At 42.8% G+C, this 19,108-nt stretch overlaps 2 protein-coding genes across 2 annotated transcripts in view; one reads left to right on the top strand and one right to left on the bottom strand.

Moving 5' to 3' along the window:
- Positions 1 to 19,108, top strand: part of sdccag8 (SHH signaling and ciliogenesis regulator sdccag8) — a 56,693-nt gene that overhangs the window by 32,683 nt on the left and 4,902 nt on the right. Inside the window, exons 14-16 of the mRNA XM_085477294.1 lie at positions 381 to 508; positions 5,423 to 5,531; positions 6,944 to 7,075. Of these exons, the coding sequence (XP_085333420.1) occupies positions 381 to 508; positions 5,423 to 5,531; positions 6,944 to 7,075 (369 nt within the window). The remainder of the gene's footprint in view (positions 1 to 380; positions 509 to 5,422; positions 5,532 to 6,943; positions 7,076 to 19,108) is intronic.
- akt3a (AKT serine/threonine kinase 3a) overlaps positions 14,833 to 19,108 on the bottom strand; it is a 61,990-nt gene continuing 57,714 nt past the window's right edge. Inside the window, exons 15-18 of the transcript XR_014923553.1 lie at positions 18,302 to 18,560; positions 15,465 to 16,885; positions 15,194 to 15,317; positions 14,833 to 15,057 (exon numbers count right to left, since the gene is read on the bottom strand). The gene's annotated coding sequence lies outside the window, so the exon portion shown is untranslated. The remainder of the gene's footprint in view (positions 15,058 to 15,193; positions 15,318 to 15,464; positions 16,886 to 18,301; positions 18,561 to 19,108) is intronic.

The following is a 19,108-nucleotide window of genomic DNA, read 5'->3' on the forward strand; positions in this document are numbered from 1 at the left end:
TAGCCACAAAACACAAATTCCTACCTAAAAACAAAGATTGTGCTTGAAATGCTTCAGAGTGAAACCTTTTTCATGCACCATCACCCGCAGAGTGTGATGAGTAAGATGCCACAGAATGTCAGCGAGTGGCTGTGGAGACTTTTCACATTATTTTCCTTTTCACATGCGATGCTGTGCATGTGTACACAGCAGCTATGGAGGAATCAGAACACTGTCATCTAGTCTTTAGGGTTCTACCAATGGGCCGCTGTGCGTGTATTTTTTGCAGTGCACTTTTATATGATGTGCCAGAAACTAGAAAGTGTGTAGAAATAGTGAAAACACATTTTCTTTCACTGATTCTTCTTCTTTTTCTTTAACTTCTTGTTTTTTCTCCTCAGACAGGACAGAGAGGGTGCAGATCGGGCTCACGAAGAGGAAATGGCCTCGGTGACTCTTTCAGCTCGGGAAAGGGAGCGAGAGCTAACTGTGATGCTGCAGCAAGCAGAAGCCGAACACCTGCAGAGAGGTCAGTGCTTCAATCCACAGCAGTGACAACGGGTTTGTCTTCGTGCTTTTGACTTGTGGCGTAGGTCACAATGTCCTCTTTTCACCTCTCTGACTTAGTCAGCCATTTTGGCTCACATCAGGACAGGTCAGTTCTTCAAAAGAAAAAGCCCCTCCTTTCTTCCCCATCGGCATTTTAGTCACCACAGAACCTGTCGTTCAGAGTCATGCTGTCGTAATACTTACAGACTGCACCACAGCTCGATGCCGCAGTTTAAATGCTTTCTGGAAAACTTGGACGAGCAAAGCATGATAAAGCTTCTTAAAGCAATTTATATTGTAACGTAAAAACCATTGAACATTATAAAGCTTACAACAAACTGTTTTACAACAGTTTTTTTAATGCAATTTGTATTTATAATTTTTAAAACATTTAAAAAAAATATTAGCAGAAGGAATCTTGTAATGTTTCTTATTCTGTTTTATGCTTCAGAGTAGGGAGACCGAAAAGAAAAGACAGTGTCAGGATCTAATGAATCTTTAAATGTTATATGTACAACATGTGAATAAAGAAATCCGAGTTTGTGGATGCTGATAGAGCAGGTTCATCGTTTAAAAAGTTTTCAGCGAAGGCCTGCACACACTTGTTAAAACTGTACATGGCTACGCAGCCGTCTGTTCTCCGATTTGCGTCGCAGCTAGGTTTACTGCAGTACCCCGCAGTACACAGGCACGTCAGTTCTAACACAGAGGAGAGGTCGGTGTACGGTCGAGACAAACAAGACTACAGAACGCAGCAGGACTGAATGGGACAGAGCAATTAGAGTCAAATATCCAGAACAACAAGAGGCAAAACGGCAGAGATGACCAGGGTCAGCTACACATTCACATCCATTGAGCTGGATGATTTTCACTCTCCTCCTCAAGGGCGATTCAGCATGGCGGATCTTTGTTCAAACAAGGTCTTGAACTTGCATCATCCAGTTGAAGGGTGTCTTTCTTCTTTCTGTGCCCCCTCGTCCCCGCCATGACGGCACAGAGAGGAGAGCAATTCATCTGAACTGTACAAAACATGGCTGAAGTGACCTCAGAAGTGCAGAAGAGAGCAGAAAGAGCCAAACAGAAGCCTTAAGAGGAGAATAGAGAGAAGAGGGGCAGAGCAGAGGGAAGGTGATGGGAGCAGAGCAGGGAGACCCAGCTCAGAGCTCCCTGTCTGTCTGCACAGCAGAGCTGCTGCTGCTAGCACATCTGTTGCACCATCTGGATATCTCCCCCCCCCCCCCCCCCCCCCCATAACCCACCACCCACCCTCAGCCACTCTCCCTCCCCTCCCTCCCTTCCCCTATCTTTTTATTTACCTGTGGTTCCCTTCAACAACCCGGGAGCCTGCTGGTACGCAGAACAAAGATGGAGGGTATAGAGAGAGGGAGGGGTGGTGGCGGTGTAGGTGGGGGGGTAAACAAAGAGTTTTTTTGCTGGCGCGTGTCGACAGCACACATGTTGTCTAAAGAGAGCTGACATCAGAGCACAGCAGGAAACTGTGGATGGGGAGGGGATAGAGGGGTGGACGTCCTTTAGTAGCTCGCATCACTTCCTCTCCCCGTGCAACTCAACAGACGAGCTGGATAATTAGCTTTCTTGCTCTCCAAATCCCGCCTCTCTGTCCATCCGTTTGTCCTTCCATCCATCCGTTCCCCCCCTCTCTCACTTCTTCTCCGCTCCCTCCCACCTTTTTTTCTTTTTTCTGAATTTTTTTTTCATGTTTCTTTTTTGAGTAAATGTGTACAGAGCAGCCTCTAGATGATATCAGATATTTGTTTCTCTCTGTCCCTCCCTCCCTGCCACGCTTCTTCCCTCCATCCCTCCCTCCCTCATTTTTCCTCTGTTTGTTTCCAGTGCCAGTTCTGCTGTGTTTCTGTGTCCCAGGGTTCTTTTTGGCCTACGCATGGCCAGACGCATTCAAAGCCTGTTCAGCTAATTAGCATTCTTCATACAACTTTTCCAGCACTGACCAAACTTTGTAGAGTGTATGTGTGTGTGCACGGCTGTGAGTTTGTGTAGTTTAGTTTAATAGTTTAATGCTCAGTAGCATCCAATTTCTGCTCGACTTACATTGTCTGTGGTAGTGATTTGAAGAAGGCGGCTGTGGACAGTGGAATAAAATAGGTTAGAGGTTCCTTTGGAGTCACGGTCAATGGATGAGGTGCTCATCATCCTAAGCATTACCCTTTAAATTTCTCCCAATCAAGACTTGTATAACCTTCCGTTTTAATAGCTAATCTGTAGCTCGGAGAGAGCGAAGATGTCTAAAGGGGAGAGTCCAGTTTCTGTCTGCAGAGATCTTTATTTTCTCCACAATATTTGCTGTATGAAAAGGAAAAAAGTCTGAGTTACTTTTCAAAGACTGCGAGTCCTTGGTGTTTTTTGGTTTTTGGTCGACTGTAACAGAATGCCGGAGCAGGTGGATCATTCCCTCAATCCAACCGGCAGCCATTGTTATTTTAAAAGAGCAGACATATGCTGGAGAGCTGAACGTGGACCATTTCAAAGGAACGATGAAAGCCCAGTGTTGGATTGTTCAGAAAGAGGCCCCCATGAGCGGATGAGGAGGTGGCAGGAAGGGTGGAAAGGAGAAAGAAAGCGCTTTCAAACAACTATCCGCTCTTTTTCTCCACCTTGTTTTATCCTTCTCACTTTATATTTAAATTCTCTCTTCTGTGCATGGCTGCTTTTTTTTCCTGTACATTTATTTGTGTCGATTGAACAGTTTTTATTTTAATAGGATTGTTGACTAAAGCATTTTTTGCAGATTCAAAGAGACATATGTACCTATATGTGACTTTAGTTTCATTGTTCTGTGCTGTCCATAAGGTAGACGTTATCCTCTGACGTGAGGCCACTTGGGGTTTTTTATGTGCCCACAGAAGTTGGGAAATGTCTTTTAACTAACTTTTCATAACAACATATGTTTCGTTTATTGTATTTTATTTAGTCAGTCGCGGTGTAATTTTTATTCTGCACAGGAACCAAGTAGCACATATAGACACACCATTTAAACATTGATTTTTCTTTCTAAAACATGATGAGATCTCACATGATGACTCCAGTTTACAAGTCACAGTGACCATCCTCTAGTGCAGAGTCCTTTAGTACAGCTCACTTCGAATCTTTTTTTGTTGATATTATTGGCCCTGACTAGGGCTGTGCGATATGAACAAAATCTCATATCCCGATATAAGAATTCTATCGTCCGATAACGATATAAATCACAAAAATGTAACATTAATTCTGTGAATCTCGGGCAGCTCAACTTGCGGGAAGTGTTTCCAGCTGCGCGTCATGTACCTGAAGTCGAGTGTTTTAACCGATGCATGAAACTATACATTTTTAGACATAAGTTGTAAAGGCCGCCGTTTTCTTTGTGAGTATTTATTACGCGGCGTGCTGCGGGGAAAAGCCTGTTCTAACGTTTGAGTCTAAGGGAGTCTAAGGTTTATTTTTTAGCACCTGGCGGCTCTTTTTTAATTCTCATCCGTAAATAATCTGCTCTTTCACGTGATTCAGTTTATTTTGAAAAGTCTCAACAGGATCTTGAGCTTTATTGTGAAAGGTTTACGTGAAACATAAACAAGCGGACACGGGATTGTGTTACCGTCGTTGTTGCTAATGACAACGCATAAAACAGGCGCTTGTCCGTCCGTAGAGAAAGAAGATATAGCCATTAATTAATATAGCCACTACAGTGACCATCAAAAGGATGAAAAAATATTGCTGTAAACAGTTTATTTTGCGACACCACGAAACAAACGATAGCATAAAATGAAACGATAGACGTTTTTATATCGTCATCCGATATATATCGTTATATCGAACAGCCCTGGCCCTGACCCACATTTTTTTTTACTTATTTAATTATAATTTTAATCTTCTTTATGTTTTCCTTTGTACTTTTAATGACATGAGCATGCAAAACTGCTAATTAGAATAAAAGGGGCATCTCAGGGTTTTCCAAAATATGGAGGCCTTTTATAGGGTTCTGTAAATGTCTTTCAATAATTTCTCCAGATTGGGAATCAGATCTCTGTCTGTTAATTATATCAATAATATTGAGGCGGGCATGCAGGTGTACTTGAATTTATTCCACTGAAGGATGGATGCTTTACTCTCCTCATGTTCTCCTCATGCTCAGTTTTATGAGCTGTGGCATTATAGTAAAAACATACTTGGATGATAGCTTAATGATTACGACATTAAGATATCGTCCTCACCTGTGAAAACTAGTCGCCCAAATCTTTTTTTTGACCTTTAGTATTTTATGTTCTCAGAGGTGAAACTGACAGATACAATCTTCAAATTAAGCCCCTCGCTGTTCCTTGTGTTTAAAACCTGCATACGCATAAAACATTTATTATGCTGTCAATTTTTTTGATTTGGCTCCACAGCTTAAAAATGTAACCATCATGTCCTTGTTACTGAGATTGTCCTTTTTACATATAGCAGCAGTTAATTAAAGGGAGTGTAACCGCTGTTAGGTAAACAACAGCTGCTACACTGTCAGAGCAACTTATTCAGTTGTGTTTAAGTATTAGATTGGAAATGGTCTAGTTAGGCTCAGTTTTGTTTTGGTCAGATTGGAGATTTATTTTGAAAGGACCTGAATACACATCTGTATCTCTATAACCTATGTGTAATTTATCATTCAGAAAAAGGTGTCTAATTCTTCTCTGTGTTTAGCTGGCACGTGTTGATATCATCATTAAAGCCAGTCAGCTACAGAATCACTGATGGCATTAAACTATGTTTGCATCCAAAATAAATAACATTTAATTTTTCAAGAGAAAGGTAGGTAGGTGAGGACTTTCACCTGTTCTGGAGGAACGTCACCTGTGGTGGTTAAACCTAAAGTGACTGCCAGCTTTCCCATCATTGATTACAGTTGGAGAGTTGGATGGTCTCCTGAGTTCCCAGAATTCCCTCATTGGGAGGCTGAAGGAGGAGTGCTGCAACCTGGGGACCAAACTGGAAGAGCTGGCTGAAAAAAGCAGGTGAGTGTTTCCTCTGTGTTTGAACATTTATTCGCTCAGTTATGCCTCGATTTTTTTTAAATTTGCCGTTTGCTTCCTAGCTCAGTGGCTTTTTTCTCTCTACATGAAACAGTTGTTTGCTCTGCCACTCTGTTGTTTATTCCCTCTATCTGCTGGACATCCATGTCATCATTTCACAAAGCATCATCTATCCAGGCTGTTTGAACAGAGCACATCAACATACTACATACTGCTTTCCAGTCTGACCTGTTTTCTTGTTAACCTGATGCTACAGTAGTCACAGCAGGCCTGCCCAGCTCTCCATCTGGGCTGAATGCGTGTGTGTCTGTGTGTGATTGTCTTCTGGGTGTGTGTGTATGACAGTGACCCTGGGCTCAGTGTCCTGTCAGCTGTTGGAGCTGTGCTGCACATTAGTCACATGACAGCCTCCAATCTGGCCCTGCCAGACCGCACTGGCCTCACCAACCACAGGACACATGCACACAACACACACACCAAAGTACACTGTGTATTTTGTTTGTTTGGAAGGACGTGAGTACCAGGTACACGTATAGAGTTTTTGTAGGTACAGAGTCATGCAGACACACTGGCCTGAAGGCTCATTGTGTACATCTTCTGGATGTGTGCGTTATGTAGTTTAGCAGCAGCGTGGTGGTGTGTTTGGTGCCTCGGGCTGTTTGAGTTCCTGGAGTCTAAGCCCAACGTAGCGGTTAAAGTCCTGCTGGACTGCCTCACTCGGGCGAAGTGAGGTTACAGTGAGACAGTTGCAGGAAGATGGAAAAGAAAAATGATCATCTGTTTTTGGTAGTCCTGCTGACTCTGCACCTTTTATCGAGTGTGCTGCTGCAGATTGGCCAATGTAATGTTGTGAAAGTGACACTCACTACGTCTGGACATGCAGCCCGTTACCTCTATTTTTATCCCTGCATTTCCTGCTGTTACCTCTACTGTTGATGTTAGGTAGGCAGAGTGGAAAATGGTGATCTTAAAACAGGCATGTTTGCCAAATTAGCCGAAGAGTAAATGAAGTCACTATTTATTTGTTGTTTTGCCTTTTGAGACTTCTATTTCCTGGATCAACATAGGCATCATGAACCTAGCCTGTTTTTGGACACCAGAGAAAAGTACTCAGGTGCGTGAGCTCTGTTGTGAGGCAACAATGCTAACCACTGAGCTACCTCGCTGCCATTTATTTGATGACACATACGTTCTCGTAAGATGTGCGCACACACTGACAAAGACTCTGCTGCTATCTCTGCTGTTTCATTCTCTGGGACTACGCAGATATACTTTACTAAAAAGTCATATATTAAAGAAAAAAAAGTGGATGATGAATTCAGTTTGTTGGTTGTATAATGCTTCGTACGTTGGTAGTGTGAATATAGCAGCTGTGTATGTGTGTGTGTATGCAGAAGTGAGCTGGAACAGCTGGCATTGGAGAAACAACACTTGGAGGAAACGGTGAAGAATCTGAGAGCTCGCTGCTCGGATATGGAAGAACAGTGTGTCCAGCACGGTCGCATGCACCAGCGCATGAAGGACAGGTGGGCGCATAACACACATAACTACACAGCTACACATACTGTCCGTGCAGCAGAGGGCAAAACATCTTCTGACATCTTTTTGGGGTTGTTTAATTTGTTCATTGGTCTTGTAAACTCCCCGTCAAGAATTTTATCTGATTGAAAGAGTCCCGTAAACATCAGTGACATTACATAGAAATCACTAGTGTTTAAATCACGAGTGTTTAAATGTTCATTTCTTTACATTTCTGCAGCGATGGAAGCGAGCCTTTTAAAAAAGGAAGCACAGTTTTCTTCACATTCTGTCCCCTCACCAGTGAATCTTCTGCACATCTGATGTTTATTTTTATATAAGAATTGTTTTAATTTTTTGTTGACATAGTGTTTTTTGTGTCAGCGCTTTATTCTCCTGCTGTCTGTACTGAGGCTGCACACACCAAGAGTTTCTGATCAGAAACTTTTCTCTTACATAACAGACAGGAGGAAAGTAAAGTAGTTATAGCGGTATAACTACGCGGTTGCGACTGTTCGCCCCGTTCACACGCAAGTCTCTCACAGCTCAACACAGATAATGGACACATGTTAAAGGGAAAAAAGTCTTAAAACGAGGACGTTAGGTACTCGTTTATCAAATTGCTCGTTTACAGCTGTGCTTCTTCACACCTCTGTGGCTCAGATGAGTTATGAAGTTAACAAGTGGGTAATTCGTGAGAAGTTGTGCGTCTCGGCAGTGACTAAAACCTATAATAAGCAGCGGTAAGTTGATCTCTTGTCAGCGGGAGCTGACACACGATGCTCCCGTGCGCTTGTCACACTCTAATAGACTCTTAATTACACTGCAGTGAACAGTAAAGTGAGATTTGGAGGAATTTAGAAACCATAAATAGTCTTCAAGTCAAAAAAAACATGGCAGTGTGCATTTTAAGAAAAGAACGAAGCTGATCAGAGTGAGCTGATGAACTGAGGAGTCAGTTAAGAGAAAATAAATCTGATAGTGTAATAGTTGAGTATTTGTATTTGTATGAAGATTTGTTGGGTTTCTTTACTTATGAAAGCTGCAGCTAAAAGTGCCTCCATCTTTGGCTTATGCTACAGTATCTGTACATGTGTATGCATGATGCGGGGGTCTCTTCCTCCTTAAGTGCGGAGCCCAGTTGGCGTGCGTCTCCACGGGGCGCCTGGCATACAGCTTGGCTCTGCCAATGTGGGAGAGGGTGTGTGGGTGTTGTTGCCCCACTCTGCAGGATCTCTACCCCAGTGCCCCCCACTTTTCCTCTTAACACACACACACTTGCAATCACGCTCACCCTTTTCTCCTGCTCCATCCATGACACTACATATTGTCTACCTCCCACCGGTGTTAACCTGTCGATAGTCACACGCTGCCAAAAAAACAAAGTTTACCAAGTCACAGCTGTCTCCTGGTTCTGTGTGACTCTTTGTGTGGTTTAGAGAAAGAAAAGCTATTTAAGTTGACAAGGAGTGTGAAGTATGAATATTCTGTACGTTTCTGTGCATATGTTGCTGCGGTATTTTGTGTATGTGTGTGTGCGTGTGTGTGTTGGTTGCTATTGCATGTTCTCAGGAGGTTTAGCAGAGCAGGAATGTGGCTGCCAAAAGTGGATTGGCTGGGAAGTTGGCACCTAACTTCTCTCTTCTCCCAACTGAACCACGATAATCACTCTTGGCATTTACTGAGTTTTATTTTCTGCTTTGACACTTAGTTTGTTGATGAATCCTCCTGATATTTAAAAATCTCTCAAGTTCAGTCCTACAAGAGGTCACTTCAGGAGCGACTGTTAAGCCGGCTGACCGCGTTTTTATTTTTCAGCCGGTAGAAGGTGTGTTTGTTTGAGAGTGTGTTTATACTGGTTTGACGAGTAGTTTTGGCATTTAGCTGCCTTTTTTTTTTTTTTTTTTTTAAAGGTGCAACATAGAGATGAGGTAGAGAGGTGTGATTAACATTTATGATACACAATGCTGATACAACTTGTTTTTTTATCTCTATATGTGCTTCTTTTTGAGGTAAACATTATAGAATGTATATCATAAGAGTATAAGAGAATAATATTTGTTGGAGTTTGGGAAGTTTAGCGACAGGCGCGAACTTTGAGATGTGGCTTCCGAGTGTGTGTGCATGCAGTTTTGTTTGTGCGCGTTTAAGCCAGTACGTCATCAGTTCTTTTCTTGTACTTGTTGTCGTGATCTTCGGTGTGCTTGCACGTCTATATGTCGGGTATATGTTCGCTGGTCCCCACAGGCCCTGAGTGTTCGGTGGGCGCCCCGCCGTGCCGCTCGGGGGTTAAGGTGTACGTGTTAACAAGCTGGTGTAAGTGGGTTCAATATCCAGCGCCCCGCCCCTCCCCACAGCCTCTCCATCGGCCTGCAATCTGTGCTGCGAAGAGCGGCAACAGCGCACCACGCACAAAACATTTGGAAAATCAGCTTGATTTATTTTTACATGGGCAAGCTGATTGCCAAACTACACAGGGGTTTTAGCACACAATGTTTTGCTGCACCATTTAATTATTTATTTTACTATTTCTGTGTTGTTGCTTTTTTTTTCTTTCTTCTTTTTCCTTTTTTCTGCTTGGAAATGAAGGAATGGAGCGGAGGGTGGAGAGATGGAGCAGGACAGCAGCGAGTTAGAGAAGATGCATAGATGCAAATGTTGAATTTAAAGCCTCTGCGATTATTATCATTTTTACCAGCCTTTTTTAAAAACATTTTGATTTAGTTTAGTGTATAATGTAGTTTGGGATTTTAGGTTTAAATAGTTGGGTTTTTTTAGTTTTCAAGAATATTTTATTTAACATTTTTGGTATTTGATCATTTTCAGATGCTTTTGTGTCCGAAAAATACAAACAACAAATCAGCCTTTATTAACTCATGACAGCCGATCATTTGTCAGTGGGCAGGTGATGTTTGTGAGTTTGTATTATGTGAAAACAACTTAATACAAGCATAAACGGAAGAAAAAAGATTTTGCTATAACTGTGACAAAAGTGAACATTTTGCAGTGCAGATGAATTAGTTAATAGAAACATTAAACTCTCAGTGCAAATCATGCATTTCTTAGTTATTCCAAAATATTTAAAATCAATACATAAATAAAAACGAGCATTTCTTTTAAAGCAAAGATATTATTAAAATCTGAAAACGCTGCATGAGTACATGTACAGCTGGCCCTGAAACTTTAATCCACTTTAGTCCATTTTAGTTGGAAATTTCTCTTAATAATGCAGCTTTAACAAGAAAAAGGAAAATATATCTGTCGATCTCTCTATATATGAAATAACCTTTTTCTAACAGAGTAATGTTTGTTGGGAAATGTGACTTTAAACTGTAACTTCTCCAGTTTTCTATTCATATTAATTATTTTTTCAGCTGTGGCTCTTCTGCCCTCCGTCTCCTCTTACCTCCCCCTTCTCTTCTTCTTATCTCTTTTCACTTTACTTTCCTTTCCTGCTCCAACTTTTCTCCTCTCCTCTCTTCTCCTCCTCCCCTCTGCTTTCCGTACTAAACACCACGCAACCTTTTCTCACCCCACAGCTGTTGGCAGGCTGTTTTACCAATTATCACTACGCATGCACACACTTAGGTCACGCACATAGACTCTCGCGCACATGTACGACGGACCAGCACAACACCAATGCTTGCTTAACCACGCATCGTGACAGCGGAGTGTGTTTGTCAGGCCTCGGTGCGCGAGTGCTGTAGAGGTGTACGAGCGCAGCTCACTGTGCAGTCCTTTAAGAAGAGTAGCAACATATACGCAGATGTGTCTGTAGATCCACAGGCTTCACTGGGCCATATGGCCTCCACGGAGAAAGATGGTGCTTGCGTCTGGAGGAGAGCAGAAGAGGGAGGGAGGGATGGAGCGGAGGATGGAGGGCCATGTGTGGCATGAGCTGTGCAAGCAGTTGTTGAAGTATGTATGCCTGTGGATGTGTGTGTGAGTGCATGCGTGTGTATGAGCGTGTGCGTTTGCACCAGAGGCTCCAGGAGATTGGTTAATGGAACAAATGGTCGCGGCGGGCCAGGGAAGAGGGAACAGGCTTGCTGCTACCGCGGGCGGACAGTGAGCCTCAGGCGAGGGCTGCTTCATCTGGGCTCATGCCACACACATACACACACCCTCTGTCAAACCCTCGTCTCTCCTCATCCCCCCGCTCCCAAACACACAGTGTGCTGCCATGCCGCCCCAGAAGCAAAAGGACGCTCGTCGCAAAACTTTTCATTTGCAAATGAAGTTGGCAGAGGCTGGGCAGAAGAAAACAGGACAGCTTTCATTTGTCTCATCTGTGTCTTCGCGCGTACACACACACACACACACAGATATTTGTGTGTGCGTGCATCTGTGTGTGATGAGTTGCCACTATGTGTGTGATCTATGAGGTACAGAGAAACAGGGGGACGATAAAAAGAGTGAGATGTGGAGAAAGTGAGGATAAAGACAAAGAAGGCCCAGTGTGAGGTTCAGTGACGTTAACGCCTCGTATTCATCTTCCACAGAGCGCTAATATTAACATCACCTCCTTACATTTCACATGCGTTTCTTTTTTTTCACTGATCACACATAGCTGTTTCTTCACAGATTTTTTTAAAAATGGATTTTTATTTTTCACATAACAGCAGCCCCTTGCCTTTCAGGTTTTTATCATAAAGCACTGATCACAGGTAGGTAGTTGGGTAGTCAGAATGTGGTTTGTTAGCAGCTACTTTCCAAACATTTCAAATATTTAATTTAAATTTTAAATATTTACAAAAGCAAACACGAGGAAGTATTAACCGTTTTAAGACACTACCTCCATTTCGTTCCTCACTCATACTTGCGTTCTTACCTCTGGGTGGCGCTGATCAGTCGTCTCCCTCCTCCTTCATCTTCCTCTTCTTCTTTTCTCATCGTTTCTGTCTCTGCATGGCCCAGCTGGCTCCCGCAGCCGGGAGCGACTGCAGGGCGGCCTGCTGAAAGAGCATTGTCAAACGGTGGCTTTACAGCTCTGTCACACACACACGCACACACAGACGCACAGATTTGCAGCTCAGATGTCAGGCTGTAGCCAGAGGCTTGCAAGCTGGAGCGTTAACTGTGCAAAGCGTCACATCTCAAGCCCCAGTCAGTGACTCTAACACTACTTCATAAAACTACAAGTAGAAAACTCGAGCAGAAGCACCTGCCCCTTCTTTAGAAAAAATGTTAAAAGTAACATCAGCAGAAACACTTTAATGCCAGCAAAGCAAAAGCTCAAACCCACGGCCTAAAACAGTCAGGAGGCCTCACGGCAGCAAACAACTCTGACGTTAAATAGATGATTTCCCAGCCTGCAGCAGCACCGACACCTCTGTTAATGCAGAAATGAAAGCAGAGACGACTTCTGTGCCCGTTCAGAGCTGTTTACAGCTTCGTCAGATCGTGAATATATTTCTAACATCCCTTCCTAAACTCTTTCCAGATTTTATTTTTAATTATAAATACTGGCCAGGAGCCTTTCGTTTTACGCTGGTGAACTGCTGTCTGGGATGCTTTACGGGAATGAAAGAAAAAGCACCTGAAATGATCAAGGAAAATAATTGATATTAAAAATATGAAATTACATCATACGGAAGGTGATGGCACTGGGAGGTCTTAAGACGAAAAAAGACAGATTTGCCAAGTTTGTCTGTTACAGATGTTTTATTGGCTACAGCACAGCTGACGGCCTAATACTAGCCCCACTTTAGAATCTGCAATTAAGATTTTTTGCACAGCACTTTTCAAATTTTATTTTACTGATAATAACTTAATACTTATGTAAGCTGGATATTTATGGTTTTTGTTGCAATCAGCGCAAGAAGCAGACATGATGTTTAATTTCTTTTACTCTCAACTTTATGTTCACTTTAATGTAAAGCTAAAAACTGTAAAGTACCACAGCATGCAATGTAAATGTAGCAGTAATATCAAGTAATTGTATTTGAAAATTTAAAAAAAAACAAACCAGTAATAATATAAATGCTGTTTTAGTGTTTTTAAATCTCATATAAAGGTTTAAGCATGCATTTTTTCAAACAAAAATGTCAGTAAAAATCATTTTCTTGCACCTGTTAAATAAAGATTTCACAATAAAAGCATGATTAGTTAACATGACTTTGTAGTAACAAACACAAGAGAAGCCAAATTAAAAATTTCAATCAACAAAAAAGAAACATTTTTAAGAAAAGTATTATTTAATGTTGGTGATCACATGCTGAAAAGTATTTTTCACTTCATGCCGTGCTCTCAGAAGAAGCTGGCCTGACAGACTTTAGGTTATTATATTCACGCTGTTATTCAGCGTGCATGAATATAAATGTGTACACAGTGCAGTGCTCAAAGTAAAAGGAATTAAAACTGAACAGCTATAGGATCGCTGCCTCGTGTATGTTGTTCCTTTAATAAGTGCTGAATATTGGTTTTGCAGGACTGCGACAGATGAGTTGCAACTTTCATGTGACTGTTCATGGAACATCTGGCGGGCTAGTAACATCTAAGACACTTTTTTTTTTCCTTCCCCTCCTGATCTTCACACTGTGCTCAGCACTGCAGGGGAACAGCTGTGAGCTGGAAACTAATGGGGGAAAAGAGCAGTTTTAACAGAGGCTGCTTCACAGATGATATTTTTTTTAGTTTGATGATTAGATGCCAATTCACCCGACATTTGTTTAATCGCCATTTCTGTCTTCACAATTTGACAGAAATGCGGTGCACCAAAGCCGCTCCAGTTAGAATGTACATATTTAAAGATTACTGGAACTTAGAGGATTTTGCAAATGATTTGATTGTTAGGATTTCTTCAATTCTAAATTACAGAAAAATATCAACTATATCCTGCTTTAGAAATTGCCCATAAACAATATACTTCTTTAATATCCAGTATATGTAATTTCTTTATCTGTTTATTCAGGGGATAGTGATCTTCTGTGTCGTGGATCTGGAAATGAAGACTGACTTAGCGTGTCTTTCAAGCGTGACGCTCACATGTGAAATCCGCTGTGCCTTTACAGAATAAAGTCTCTGGAAATTGCCAGGTGGCCGTAAACAAAAAGCAAAGAAAATCAAAAGACAGTGAGGGAATGCACGTCGGGCTCATCCCGATCAAAACCCCGCAGCGTCAGCGATGGCGTTCCCATGTCAAATGCACATGTTAGCGAGAGCAACAACTGGCGTGACAGGTTGGTGGAAGAGGACGAGGGGCATGGCCTTCAGGCACACGCACATATTCTCGAGTGCGGTTTTGTGCCAGCCAAGATTTAGCGGGAGCGCTGGAGTGTGAGGGTGGTGATGGTGGGCAAGCCTGGGGTTGGGCGAAATATGGTTTTGTGTTGTGCGTGTGTGTTTGTGTGTGTGTGGCAGCTGCAGCCTTCATGCCCCTGGCAGTGTTGTTGTAACCAGGCAAACCAAGGCCGTCTGCCTGCGTTCTTCACCCCCCTAGGCTCCCTGCCTGCTGCACACAGACACACACACACACACACACACACGTAGGTTCAGAGATCTTTCATTGTCTTTAGATTTAATTTTTTGCAACATTGAGTCCAATTCTTTAGTTTTTTGTGATGTTTGAGCATGTGTTTTTTATCTCTCTGGTTTGCAGATTTTTGAAATGTACTCTTTAATTACAGCCCACGTTCGCCATCGCTGACAGATTTTCCTTTTTTTTACTCTTATTAAAAAAAAAAAAAAAAAAGTAAAATACCTGATCTCACAACCCAGTTTATGCAGGATAGCGTCAGTTTACTCTGTGGTTTGTTTTCGAGTAATTTTGATAATCTATGCACTGTGCGATAAATATTTTCTTAAAGTGGCACGCTCCACTGGCTGATTTGTTTAGTGATAGGAACACACACACATTCATAAGGGGCTGCTGAGTGACAGACCTGAACGCCGCTTCCAGATCTTCTGTATCTATTACAGTGTCTCTGTTTTTCTAACGTGACGTTAGCACTTTCCCTTTGGACCATGCCTTTAGGACATATGCTCCCACCTGTAAATAAATATGCAAACACAGACAAACACGTACACACAGAACAGAGTTTAGACACTAGCTGTGGGCTACGACTGATGTATACCAGAGAGAGGTAGCTGTGTCTGTGTTTGTGTGTTGTAATTAATCTCCTTACTAGCAGCAGTCAATAGAGAGTGCTGTGGTTTGAGGTGCAGATTGTGAGCAGAGTTTGATTATTGGGCTGTCAGGGGAAATTACTGCAAACTGCCTCCCAGCAAAACTTGCTTCTGTCATGTCTGCTGGAGAGCAGAATACACACTTAGTACCAGGACTGCTCTGGAAGCTGTTTTCAGGTATTTTAGGGGAATTATTTCAGTGTAGATGTGTGCGTTGTGTGTGTGTGTGTGTCAGTGAAGCGCTGGATCCAGCAGGTGGTGTCCTTTTACCAGGTCAGCGGGGAAGCTTCTCCTTCTCTAACCCCGGTCACTGAGCTGCCAGCCCGGCCATCAGCAGGCAGCAGGGGATGGTGACGGCTGGAGCTTGGAGCCTCGGTTTCTCTTCGCCCCCACCACCGCTCAGTCCGACACCTCACCTGACACCACAAACTGTCAGCCCTCGTTTTTCACCGGCTGCAGATCCCCTTCACCCAAACATCCGTTTATCTGTCCTCCCATCAGTCGGTCAGTGAATCCAAGCTTCCTTCTAACCAAACCCATTCCAAGCAGTGTGCAGAACTGAGCCAGCAAGCCAGCAGTGTGTGTGTGTGTGTTTGGGGGGGGTGTTCAGTGTAGGGCAGTGCCTGAGCATTAAGCCGTTTTAAGCCCTAATTAATGAGTGTGCCAGTCGATAGAGACCAGTTATTGGATTTGCTGCTTTAGCTGCTGGAAGGAGCGCTACCTTAATCACACACACACGCATATACACACATCCCCCCTAGGAGGCGGGGTTTCAAGGTGAGGTGAAGTGGATTAGAGAAAGTGTGTTGTGTAAGGTCAGAGGTTGGCGTCTTTGAGGGCAGACAAACTGCGTCTGTGGTTGTTTATGTCTGTGCTGGGGTCAAATCCTTCACTTACTGCATTACATAAACCTTCAGCTTACAACCTATAGCCGGTTTAAACATCTCGAGCCACGACCTGGCCGACTGATTTACTGGCTGCCTGCTTAGCTCACTTACCGTCACGTCAGGGGGTTGTGTAGAAGCCTGCTGGCATTTTACATTTTGTACAGCTGTTGCCATGTTGTTCAGAATAATTGTGTTTTGGATATATTAACTCCAGAGTGACCCAGTTATGCTTTAGGAATGGGTGATCAGTGTGTTGACAAAAAACAGCTACAAAGTTACTTTTGTGGAAGTGTAAAATGTAATGTAACTATTTAAAGCCTGTTTTAAACTGAAAGTAATGAAAATGCAGCACGTAAAAGCTCATTTTGACTTCATGGGTAGCAACGCAATAAAAACATATATATGTTGACCGCTGTGTTGCATCACCTCTTCTTTCAGAAACACTGCATGTGTGTGGGAGTTGAGACGATTAGTTCCTGTAGTTAAAAGTTCAGCCGGGGTCAGTTCAGGACTACAGGGAGGTCATTTTCTTTTCACCTGGACTCTTTTACTGCAAAGCCGCTCTGCTGTAATACGTGTGGTTATCTTGCTAAAATAAGAAAGTTTTCCTGAACAAGATGTCAATATTCCAGAACTTTGTCTGTATTAATGGCGACTTCAAAAATGTGCTAATTGAGTGTGCCATCTGTTCTAATGCCTCACATTCAATCACCGATGCTGGTTTTTGATCTCTGTGCTGATATGTTGGATGATCCCTCTCGTCGAGATGGTTTTGTGAGGAAAATCCCAGCAGATTAGCTGTTTCTGAAATACAGACCAACAACCACGCCACGGTCAAAGTCACCTAAATCAACTTTATTCGCCATTCTGATGCTCGGGTTAAACTTCAGCAGTTGTCTTGACCACATCTACATGCCTAAATGCAATTAGTTGCTGCCATGTGATTGGCTGATGAGATACTTGCGTCAACAGGTAGGACTATTAAAGTGGCTGGTGAGTGTATGCTAATTTAGACTAGTTTTTAGAAGCGTCCCTGAGTCGATGCACGGATTTCCACTGCACGGCTGTCAAATGCAGTGCTATCTGGAGGCCTGATTTTTGGCCTCCTCCCTACTTCGTCCCATTCTGCTCCAGAATCTCTGACTCTTTTAGTAGTACACCCCCAATTTTTTTAATCGTTTTAGATAAACCTTACACCTTAAACATGGTGACTCCCCTCTCCATCCGGACTTTTTACATTCTTTTTATAAGATAGAGTCTCCAAGTGCATGTGTTTTGTAGGCCAGCCTTGCTACTAAACCTGTTTTCAATTAACCTAATTACTTTAAAGATATTTCAACAGGTGTTTTTCCCACTTTTTTTCCCAATTAAATAACGTTTCCAGTCTTTATCCAACACGTCACAGGGATCAAACTCAAAGAGAGCACACATTCTTTAAAAAAGAAAGACATTTTCTCAGTTTAAACATTTAGTATGTTGTCATTTCACAATGTTTATTTAAAGAGAGGATTTAAATGATTCAGACTCACATTTGAAAGAATATCCACATTTTGAAGAGGGATAGTTTTCAGATACAGATTTTAAAGAGTAGTGGTTTGTGCGTGGAAAAAAGAAATTTGATTAAGTTAAACTTCTGAATGCAAACAACAGAACTCTCTGTAGGACTAGAAATATTTTATTTTGGGTAATAAAGTTTAAGTTAAAGTTGGTATAAAATGGGATTTTTAAGATATGTCAGGTTTTGTTTTGTTTACCGTTGTAGGATGTCCTCTGTGAACAAGTTGTGGATCATTTCATAGAAATATCCTCCCAGCTTTAATCAATGAATGAATACATTTTCACTCCAGTGTCACATTTTTCTCCACTAGCAGACAAAGTGTAAAACCCCTGTTGGATTATAGAGTGGATTTCAAAGCGGGCCAAGTCATCGCCACAAAATCTCCCGTAAATTCTCTTTGATTTTCGGAGTGGTGCATCTACATGTATCGATATCAGAGGGCATGAATGGATAAGGACTGGCATTTTCCCAGCGTGACTCAGATTAGTTTAGTGGTGTGGAGCTAAAGGCCTTCAGTCGACACATTCCCAACACTTCCCTCATCAAACATTTACAGCTTCAGAACAACAGGCTCTGTTTCTGACCTTTAGGTGCTCCGCTGTGTGTGTGTATATGTGCGTGTGTGTGTGTGGCCGACATCCCCGCACTGGTTGTGTTTGTACCTTGTGTCTTCGCTCACCGCAGTGGGGCTGCTTCTGTGTGTGTGTTTGTTGTGTTGTTGGGTGACGTGGCGATGTCCTGCTGTGGTGCTGTGTGAAGGCGTAGGAGGTAGAGCAGAGTGGGAGGAGGGAGTGAGGGGGTGGTTGGTCAGGACAGCTTGGCAGCCGGCTGGAGGAACACCAGGCAGGGAGGGGAGTCATCGCCCTCAGCCTCCAGGACTGGACAGAGCCTCCGGGTCTGGGATAAACCACTCAGCGGGCCCTGAGACAGGATGGAGGAGAAGGAGGAGGCTCAAAGAGGGAAGGTAGGGATGATGAAGAAGGACAGGCAAAAAAAAAGGATTAAACCCTGCAGAGCAGAGTGAGGACCATGTGGGTGGGGAGAGCAGTGTGAAGTGTTGGGATGTTCGCCTCCCCCGTCTGTCTCACACAGCCAGCACTACCACTGCCAACATGACCAGCAGGGCAGGGGCATCTGTCTCCCTCCCAGCTACCCCCTCTCTGTCTCTCTCTGCCCCGAGCCACTGCCCTCTTCATCCTCCTCTTCTTCGCTCTTCCTTGTCTGTATCCCCCCACATCATTGCTTTCTAATGAACTTGTTGAAACAGCGACAATTTTAGCTTATAATTCATATCAGAGTAATTAAAATTCCTCACAGGGTGCTTATGAGCTCTGAGAAGCTCTGCAGAGACCGATGTTGGTTTTTTAAATTCAAAAAGTGTAGCAGATACTTTCTTAACTTTATTAACCATTTTATCTTTCCTCCTGTCTCCCTCTAAGTAAGTAGTAAATAAAGTTTTAATACCACAA

The sequence above is a fragment of the Copadichromis virginalis genome, linkage group LG13 (assembly GCF_057382275.1).
Source record: "Copadichromis virginalis isolate Kocher_CV1m ecotype Utaka linkage group LG13, C_Virginalis_male_GT1.1, whole genome shotgun sequence".
NCBI classification, from domain to species: Eukaryota; Metazoa; Chordata; class Actinopteri; order Cichliformes; family Cichlidae; genus Copadichromis; species Copadichromis virginalis.